The sequence below is a fragment of the Heterodontus francisci genome, chromosome 1 (assembly GCF_036365525.1).
Source record: "Heterodontus francisci isolate sHetFra1 chromosome 1, sHetFra1.hap1, whole genome shotgun sequence".
Lineage (NCBI taxonomy): Eukaryota > Metazoa > Chordata > Chondrichthyes > Heterodontiformes > Heterodontidae > Heterodontus > Heterodontus francisci.
The window spans coordinates 86,601,203-86,610,931 of record NC_090371.1 but is presented as its reverse complement, the minus strand read 5'-3'; the positions used below and the strand labels follow the sequence as shown (position 1 = coordinate 86,610,931).

Below are 9,729 nucleotides of genomic sequence, written 5' to 3'. Positions count from 1 at the left end.
CAGCAGCTTTCCTAATTGCTTGCTGTACCTGCATGTTAGCTTTCAGTGATTTATTGACAAGGACACCCAGGTCCCTTTGGACATCTACACTTTCTAATCTTTTACCATTTAAGAAATACTCTGCACCTCTGTTATAACTAATAAACTTAAGTGTTGAGCAAAAATGAAAAATTAATTTTCTAATGTCCCAATGACTGCTCACAGCAGTGTCTAGAAGAGTAATCTTTAATTCCTGGAGGCTCCAGGATAATCCTATCACTTTTTGTGAAGAGTTCCCTGACATCAGTTCAAAATTTTCTTTGCTTCTCCTATCATTATTCTTTAATTTGGACAAATGTTCTGCACTTACATTTTCTATACTGTTTACCAACTTAGAAGAACACAAGAACATAGGAAATAGGTACAAGAGTAGGCCATATGGCTGCTTGAGCCTGCTCCACCATTCAATAAGATCGTGGGTGTTCTTCTACCTCAGCTCCACCTCCCACCCTATATCCCTTGATTCCCTTAGGGTCCAAAAAGCTATCGATTTCAGCCTTGAATATACTGAATGAGCATCTACAGTCCTCTGGGGTGAAGAATTCTAAACATCTACAACTGTCTGAATGAAGACATTTCTCGTCAACCACTTATCCTCAGTCGATATTTGAGACTCTCCAGCCAGGGGAAGCAGCCTCTCAGCATCTACCCTGCCAAGCCCTCTAAGTATTTTATATGTTTCAATGAGATCACCTCTCATCTAAACTCCATAGAGTTTGGGCCCAATCTATTCAATCTCTCCTCATAGGTCAATCCTCAATTCCAGGAATCAGTCTGGTGAAATTTTGCATTGCACCGTCTCTAGGGCAAGTATATACTTCCTTAGATTAGAAGACCAAAACTAGATGCAGTACTCCAGTAATAAAAACAAGAAATGCTGGAAACACTCAGCAGGTCTGGCAGCATCTGTGAAAAGAGCAGAGTTGACTGACCCGAAACGTTAACTCTGCTTCTCTTTTCACAGATGCTGCCAGACCTGCTGAGTGGTTCCAGCATTTCTTGTTTTTATTTCAGATTTCCAGCATCCGCAGTATTTTGCTTTTATTTACGTAGTACTCCAGGTCTGGTTTCACCAAAGCCTTGTATAATTGCAGCAAGACTTTGTTCTCTTATACGCCAACTCCCTTGTAATAAAGTCTTAGCTCTGAAAACCCTTGCAGTCACTTCTTTTGAAAGCTGAGAAGGCAATATTTGTTCAACCTTTCTTCAAAACTCAGTCTTCTGACTGAAGTTCAATGACTTGAGGATTCATTGTTCTTCGGTTGCGCTCCCTCCATATAGCTTGTGTCTTGTTCAGAACACAGTGCAGTCTGACCACTGAGATGAGTGAAACAGGTCAAGGCTCAAAGCAAAACCAAATTGTGGGGAATTCAGAATTAACATTCAGACCGTAAAAAATTTACATTGTTACATTTATTTCATTGATTCGGTTTAGAGTTGGCAACTTTGGTTCAATGTATTCCTGCCCCCAACTGCTCAGACTTATTTTCCTCTATGCAAGAGGAGTCCTAAATTAAAATCTTCAAAGAAAACGACAAAAAACACAATTGTTAATGCACCAACGCTTTTTTTGTTCTGGATTGTTCGCAGCAGTATCTAGTGTTAATATTTAATTCCTAGAGACTCCAGAACATTCCTGGAGGGTTGGCAAACCTAATTCGTTTCAATGCAAAATATATCAGCAATAAGAACAGGTGTGTTTAAAAATATTGGCGATGGTTCAGAAATGGGTGAGTCGGTAGGTAAAGTGTCACGAATTTTAAGAGGGGTGGGAGCTCTGAGTGCTGCCGGAACTGATTATCTGCTCTGTGTTTCCAGTCGGCGTAACTGGTTGCAGCTTTGGTATGTGCCGGGGGGGACAGGCCGTACTTCCTGTCCGCCAGTTCCGGGTTGTAGCTGATGAGATGTTGCGCTCGTTGATTCGGGGACAGGCCTTACTTCAGGTAACTATGGCAGCGGGGCAAGGCCTCGTTGGGCTGGGGTGAGGTTGGTTGGGGGCCTCGCGGACAAGGGGCGCCTGGATACGGCGCGTGCCGGCGGTTTGTCATTTTGCTCGAGCTGTTTCACGTGGTTGCGCTTCTTCACCGCGCTGGCCGGCGGGGGAGGGTTTTATTGTCATGTTGAGTGGTACAGTCAGTGGGAAGGGTTTTATTATCAGTTCTGGTGGGAGGTACAGTCAGCAGGGAGGGTTTTACTATCGGTCTGTGGCGGGTGCTATTTTACACCACGCCACCCCCAACTTTGTTCATAAACGACTCAGCAGGTCTGGCAGCATCTGTGGAAAGAGAAGCAGAGTTAACGTTTTGGGTCAGTGACCCTTCTTCGGAACGAACTTGTTTGCCCTCGCTAGCAGTGTCATGTGAAATACAGAAATGTTGAGGTTACAATCAGATCAGCCATAATCTTGTTGAATGGTGGAACAGGCTCGAGTGGCCTACTGCTAATTTGTATGTTTGTACCTATGACAAGTGAGGAGCAGAATGCAGACTGGTTTCAATCTCACTTTGAAGAGCTGGAACCTGTCATAGCCACTAAGCGCATTGCACTGTTGAACTACAAGAAAGCCGCCAGCGGTTAACATCCGTAGCACTTAAAGTAGCCAGAAGTGCTGCACAAAGAACAGCCAGGCGCTGTGCAAATGACTACTGGCAACACCTATGCAGTTGTATTCAGCTGGCCTCCAACACTGGAAACATCAGAGGAACGTGTGATGGCATTAAGAGAGCTTTTGGGCCAACCATCAAGAAGATCGCCCCCTCCCCCCACCCCCCTCAAGTCTAAATCAGGGGACATGATCACTGACCAACGCAAGCAAACGATGGAGCACTACCTGGAACGGTACTCCAGGGAAAATGTTTGAGACTGCCCTCAGTGCAGCCCAGTCTCTGCTAGTCATGGATGAGCTGGACGAGCAGCCAACGAAATCGGAACTCAGTGATTCCATTGATTCTCTAGCCAGTGGAAAAGCCCCTTGGAAAGGACGGCATTACCCCTGAAATAATCAAGAGTGCCAAGCCTGCTATACTCTCAGCACTCCATGAACTGCTTTGCCTGTGCTGGGATGAGGGAGCAGTACCACAGGACATGTGCGATGCCAATACCATCACCCTCTATAAGAACAAGGGTAACCGCAGTGACTGCAACAACTACCGTGGAATCTCCCTGCTCAGCATAGTGGGGAAAGTCTTCGCTCGAGTCATTTTAAACAGACTCCAGAAGCTGGCTGAGCATGTCTACCCTGAGGTAGAGATCCACTATTGACATGCTGTTCTCCCTTCGCCAGCTACAGGAGAAATGCCGTGAACAACAGATGCCCCTCAATGTTGCTTTCATAGATCTCACCAAAGCCTTTGACCTCGTCAGCAGACGTGGTCTCTTCAGACTACTAGCAAAGATCGGATGTCCACCAAAGCTACTAAGTATCATCACCTCATTCCATGACAATATGAAAGGCACAGTTCAGCATAGCAGTGCCTCATCAGTCCCCTTTCCTATCCTGAGTGGCGTGAAACAGGGCTGTGTTCTTGCACCTACACTGTTTGGGATCATCATCTCCCTGCTGTTGTTGCATACGTTCAAGTCTTCAGAAGAAGGAATTTTCCTCCACACAAGATTAGTTGGCAAGTTGTTCAACCTTGCCCGTCTTAGAGCGAAGACCAAAGTACGGAAGGTCCTCATCAGGGAACTCCTCTTTGCTGACGATGCTGTATTAACATCCCACACAGAAGTGTGTCTGCAGAGACTCAGTGACAGGATTGCGGCTGCCTGCAACGAATTTGGCCTAACCATCAGCCTCAAGAAACAAACAGCATGGGACAGGATGTCAAAAATGCTCCATCCATCAATATCGGCGACCACGCTCTGGAGGTGGTTCAAGAGTTCACCTACCTAGGCTCAACTATCACCTCTCTCACGATGCAGAAATCAACAAGTGCATGGGAAAGCCGTCCGGTGCTATGTCCAGACTAGCCAAGAGAGTGTGGGGAAAATGGCACACTGACACGGAACACAAAAGTCCGAGTGTATCAAGCCTGTGTCCTCAGTACCTTGCTCTACGGCAGCGAGGCCTGGACAACGTATGTCAGCCAAGAGCAATATCTCAATTCATTCCATCTTCGCTGCCTCCGGACTATCCTTGGCATCAGGTGGCAGGACCGTATCTCCAACACAGAAGTCCTCGAGGCGGCCAACATCCTCAGCATATACACACTACTCAGCCAACGGCACTTGTGATGGCTTGGCCATGTGAGCCGCATGGAAGATGGCAGGATCCCCAAGGGCACATTGTACAGCGAGCTCGTCACTGGTATTGGACGCACCGGCTGTCCATGTCTCCGCTTTAAAGACGTCTGCAAACGCGATATGAAGTCCCATGACATTGATCACAAGTTGTGGGAGTCAGTTGCCAGTGATCGCTAGAGCTGGCGGACAGCCATAAAGGCGGGGCTAAAGAGTGGCGAGTTGAAGAGACTTGGCTGTTGGCAGGAAAAAAGACAGAAGCTCAAGGAGAGAGCCAACTGTGTAACAGCCCCGACAACCAATTTTATCTGCAGCGCCTGTGGAAGAGTCGGTCACTCTAGAATTGGCCTTTATAGCTACTCCAGGTGCTGCTTCACAAACCACTAACTACCTCCTAGGCGCTTACCCATTGTCTCTCTAGACAAGGAGGCCAAAGAAAGAAGAATAATTTTTAACTATTTCAACCACGCTGCTCATATTAAATGTTCTCCTGTGGCATTGCCCATAGTTACATTGGAGCGAACGGTGATTTCAGGTGGGTGTGGATAGTTTAGTAAGTTGAGATGATAGATGTCAGATGAAATTTGATAAGTGTGAGGTGATCTAGTCTGGGAGGAGGAATAAGGAGAGGACAGCTACACTGAAAAGGAGTAGAAGAACAGACATGTAGTGCAACAGCAAAATACTGTGAATGTTGTAAATTTGAAATGAAAGCAAAAGCTGGGAAATACTCCAGGTCTGGCAGCATCTGTGGAGAGAGAAGCAGAGTTAACATTTCAGGTCAGTGACCCTTCATCAGACCTGAAACATTAACTCTGCTTCTCTCTCCACAGATGCTGCCAGACCTGCTGAATATTTCCAGCATTTCTTGTTTTTATTTCAGATTTCCAGCATCAGCAGTATTTTGCTTTTATTATAGGAGTGCTTGGGACCCTGGACAGTGGGAATGGAGGAGGTAAAAGGAGAGGTGCTGCATCTCTTGCATGGGAAGCTCCAGTGGGAAGAGGAAGGCATGTTGGGGGTGATAAAGGAGTGGACCAGGGTGTTGCAGAGGAAAGTGTTCCTTCAGAATGCTGAAAGGGAAAAGGAGGGGAAGTTGTGTTTTGTGGTGACATCACGCTGGAGGTGGCTGAGGATAGTACATTGAACGTGGAGGCTGATGGGGTGGAAGGTGAGGACAAGTGGAACTCAATTGTGCTCTGGGAGAGCGGAGAATAGGTGAGAGAAGTGTAGGAAATGGAATGGATGTGGTTGAGGGCCCTGTCAACAGTGGAGTGCTGGGGGCAGGGTGGTGGTGGTGAAGAGGGGTGCTGTCCTCGGTTGAGGAAAAAGGAAGACATCGGAAGCACTAATATGGAAGGTGACATCGCCAGAACAGATGAGATGGAAAAACTGGGAGAATGGAATAGGGTCCTTTTATAGAAAGTGGGAGGAAATGTAGTCAAGGGAGCTGCGGCACCGTGGGTTTCATAGTAGATATTGGTTGATAGCCTATTCTCTGAAATGGAGCATGTCAAGGCAAGGAAAGGGTGGAAATTGGAACCAAAGTTGATGAAATTTTCCAGTTTGGTGAGAGCATGAAAATGCCACTGATACTGTCATTAGTGTACCAGAAAAAGAGTTGTGGGGGGGCAGGGGGTGGGGTGCAGTCAAAGAATGTTCCATGTATCCCACACAAAAGCAGGCATGGCATAGCTAGGACCCATCCAGCTTCCCATAGTAACATCTTTTATTTGAAGGAAGTGAATGGAGTCACAGTTGTCCAATGTGACAACAAGTCAGCAGGGGGAGGAAAGTGGTGGTGCTGGAATCTGGTTGGGCCTTTCTTCAAGGAAGAAGCAGAGAATGCTCAGGTTATCCTGATGGAGAGAGATGGGAATTCAGCTACACAGATTTTTAGTTTATAAAGCTGCTGTGTGCCCATCCCTTCAGCAGCAACCTGTTTGAATCCATCCAAACTAGTTTGCACCCCTTTCACAGCACCAAAACTGCTTTAATCAAAGTCGTGAATGCTAGTTTCAGTGACTGTGATACTGAGTTCTACTACTCTTGACCCTTTCGCTCACTTTCTGCTGTCAGATGGCTTGTCTGACATCTAGTCATCAAACAATCTTAACTTCCTCCAGCTCACTATTGAATGTTTTGCCCCTGCCACAAACTCTGCTTGCATACCACACATTCCATCCCTCTCCCTGACTTTGGTCTCGAGTGGAAGCAGAATATTCGTAACCTGTAAGCCTTGAGCTGAGCTTCAGACCTCATGTGCTCTTTATTGCAAAGACTGCATACGTTGACTGTTCCAATATGCCCTGCATCTGCCCGAGTGCCATAGCCTGTCGCAGCTTATTTATTTTTTTCCGCAGAACTGTGACAATTCTGTTTGTTATTTCTTTCTTTCTTTCTTTTGGGCCTCCTTATCTCGAGAGACAATGGATACGCGCCTGGAGGTGGTCAGTGGTTTGTGAAGCAGCGCCTGGAGTGGCTATAAAGGCCAATTCTGGAGTGACAGGCTCTTCCACAGGTGCTGCAGAGAAATTTGTTTGTTGGGGCTGTTGCACAGTTGGCTCTCCCCTTGCGCCTCTGTCTTTTTTCCTGCCAACTACTAAGTCTCTTCGACTCGCCACAATTTAGCCCTGTCTTTATGGCTGCCCGCCAGCTCTGGCGAATGCTGGCAACTGACTCCCACGACTTGTGATCAATGTCACACGATTTCATGTCGCGTTTGCAGACGTCTTTATAACGGAGACATGGACGGCCGGTGGGTCTGATACCAGTGGCGAGCTCGCTGTACAATGTGTCTTTGGGGATCCTGCCATCTTCCATGCGGCTCACATGGCCAAGCCATCTCAAGCGCCGCTGACTCAGTAGTGTGTATAAGCTGGGGATGTTGGCCGCTTCAAGGACTTCTGTGTTGGAGATATAGTCCTGCCACCTGATGCCAAGTATTCTCCGAAGGCAGCGAAGATGGAATGAATTGAGACGTCGCTCTTGGCTGGCATACGTTGTCCAGGCCTCGCTGCCGTAGAGCAAGGTACTGAGGACACAGGCCTGATACACTCGGACTTTTGTGTTCCGTGTCAGTGCGCCATTTTCCCACACTCTCTTGGCCAGTCTGAACATAGCAGTGGAAGCCTTACCCATGCGCTTGTTGATTTCTGCATCTAGAGACAGGTTACTGGTGATAGTTGAGCCTAGGTAGGTGAACTCTTGAACCACTTCCAGAGCGTGGTCGCCAATATTGATGGATGGAGCATTTCTGACATCCTGCCCCATGATGTTCGTTTTCTTGAGGCTGATGGTTAGGCCAAATTCATTGCAGGCAGACGCAAACCTGTCGATGAGACTCTGCAGGCATTCTTCAGTGTGAGATACTATTAAAAGCTATACACACTGATCTAGGTAAAGAAGGAAATAATGACAAAGCAGTGTGAAGAAATTATTTGAAGATTTGATTTGTTTTCTGTTAATTGCTGGTATGTTATGGTATTTTTAAACCAGTATTGAGCATGTTATTGCTTTCCTTATTTATAGTTTTTACTGTTTTATTCGTTCACATTTAGTCCACCAGATGTATGATAATTTAGTATGTAAATTGTTGTTGGAGTTAGTCATGTCCCAAGATATGATTCTTGTGAGGCTGCACGTTTAGCTATGATGCTGTATATGTAGACTACTCAACAACAACAGCTTTTATTTATATAGGGCCTTTAACCTAATAAAATGTCCCAAGGTGCTTTACAGGAGCATTATAAAACAAAGTATGACACCGAGCCACAAAAGGAGGTATTAGGTCAGATGACTAAAAGCTTGGTCAAAGAGGTAGGTTTTAAGGAGCGTCTTAAAGAAGGAAAGCAAGGTGGAGAGCTGTAGGAGGGTAGTCCAGAGCTTGGGGTCTAGGCAACTGAAGGTGCGGCCACCGATTGTGGAGCGATTAAAATTGGATGCACAAGAGGCCAGAATTAGAGGAGCGCAGATATCTTGGTGGGTTGGAGGAGATTACAGAGATAGAGAGGGGCGAGGCCATGGAGGGATTTGGAAACAAGGATGAGAATTTTTAAATCAAGATGTTGCTTGACTGGGAGTCAGTGTAGATCAGTGAGCACAGGGGTGATAGGGGAATGGGACTTGGTGCAAAACTTTTAATTATATAGATTCTAAGTTACCTTCATTTATGAAACATGAGATTCTGTATCTTCTATCAACAATTCTTGTTGAACTGTAGTACATAATGTTTAACATGCAGAAGTGTACAATTGTGTTCTTGTCCATTTATTAAAAGAAAGAAATAATTTGGGCTTTTTTGGACTTTTTCCCATGCTTGTCTTGTGGTAGCAACTTTGTAGTATGTATGTCAAGTTATAAGCAATTTTATATTAAAAACACAAATGTTTTTTATTTTGTAAATAAATCCATGAAAATGAATGAGGTCAGATGTTTGCTTGAGCCTCTGTAAAACTGAAAACAGCTTTTCATGCATTCTTGGGTGAATGTTGTAACACTTCGAACATTTTGATGAATCACTGTGTAACTTTTCAGATTATGTCATTGTTGCAGTTTAAACTGAGGCCTCGTCTGCCCTCTCAAGTGGACGTAAAAGATCCCATGGCACTATTTTGAAGAAGAGTGTGGGAGCTATCCCTGTGGCCTGGCAAATATTTATCCCTTAACCAGCATCACAAAAACCTCCAGATTATTTGGCCATTTTTACATTGCTTGTGGGAGCTTGCTGATGTGTAAATTGGCTGCTGTATGTCCTACATTTACAACACTTGACAAGTGCATAATTGGCTGTAAAACACTTTTGGATGTCCTGGATTCAGAAATGTGCTATATAAATGCAAATCAGTCTTTCTTTGGTTGGACTTTTCAGAGTTCATCCTGTAAAAACCTAATTTTCATAACTCATACAGGTGATGTAATAAGCAGAGCTGGATTATAAAATGTTGCTTCATAATATGGAAAGAAAGTGCAATGGGATGTACTGCCAATGGTGTAACTTAAACTCTAAGGAGGTGATGAAGTTGTAACTGGCTTTACAGTAAGACTGCATCTAGATCGCTGTTTAGTTTTGAACTCTGTATTACAGGGAAAATGTAGAATTATTAAGAGTCTAGAGGAGAGATACAAGATTAATTTCTGAGCATAACGTGCTCAATTATGAGGACAGATTACCTACCCAGGGTCTTTGCTGTCTAGGGAAGATTGAGGGGTGGTGAACTTGACGGGGTTCACTTAGGATTTTCACAGGTACGGAGAATTTGATTCCAGGAAAGTTCTTCTAATGGGCAGGGGCTAGGGAGATGCTGTTTAAAATTAATGGCGATTTTGAACGTGCCTTCAGCTACCAAGGCCCTCAGCTCTGAAACTCCCTCCCTGAACCTCTCCTATCTCTCTACTACTCTCTCCTCTTATCTCCTTAAAACCTACTTCTTTGGTCAGGCTCATCTGTTC

The 9,729-nt window shown here is 45.2% G+C and overlaps 1 protein-coding gene across 1 annotated transcript in view; it reads left to right on the top strand.

Annotated features, from left to right (window-relative positions):
• Nucleotides 1-1,873: 1,873 nt before the first annotated feature.
• Nucleotides 1,874-9,729, top strand: part of stoml2 (stomatin (EPB72)-like 2) — a 71,117-nt gene continuing 63,261 nt past the window's right edge. The window contains exon 1 of the mRNA XM_068032723.1: nucleotides 1,874-1,982. Within this exon, the coding sequence (XP_067888824.1) occupies nucleotides 1,884-1,982 (99 nt within the window). The 5' untranslated portion in view covers nucleotides 1,874-1,883. The remainder of the gene's footprint in view (nucleotides 1,983-9,729) is intronic.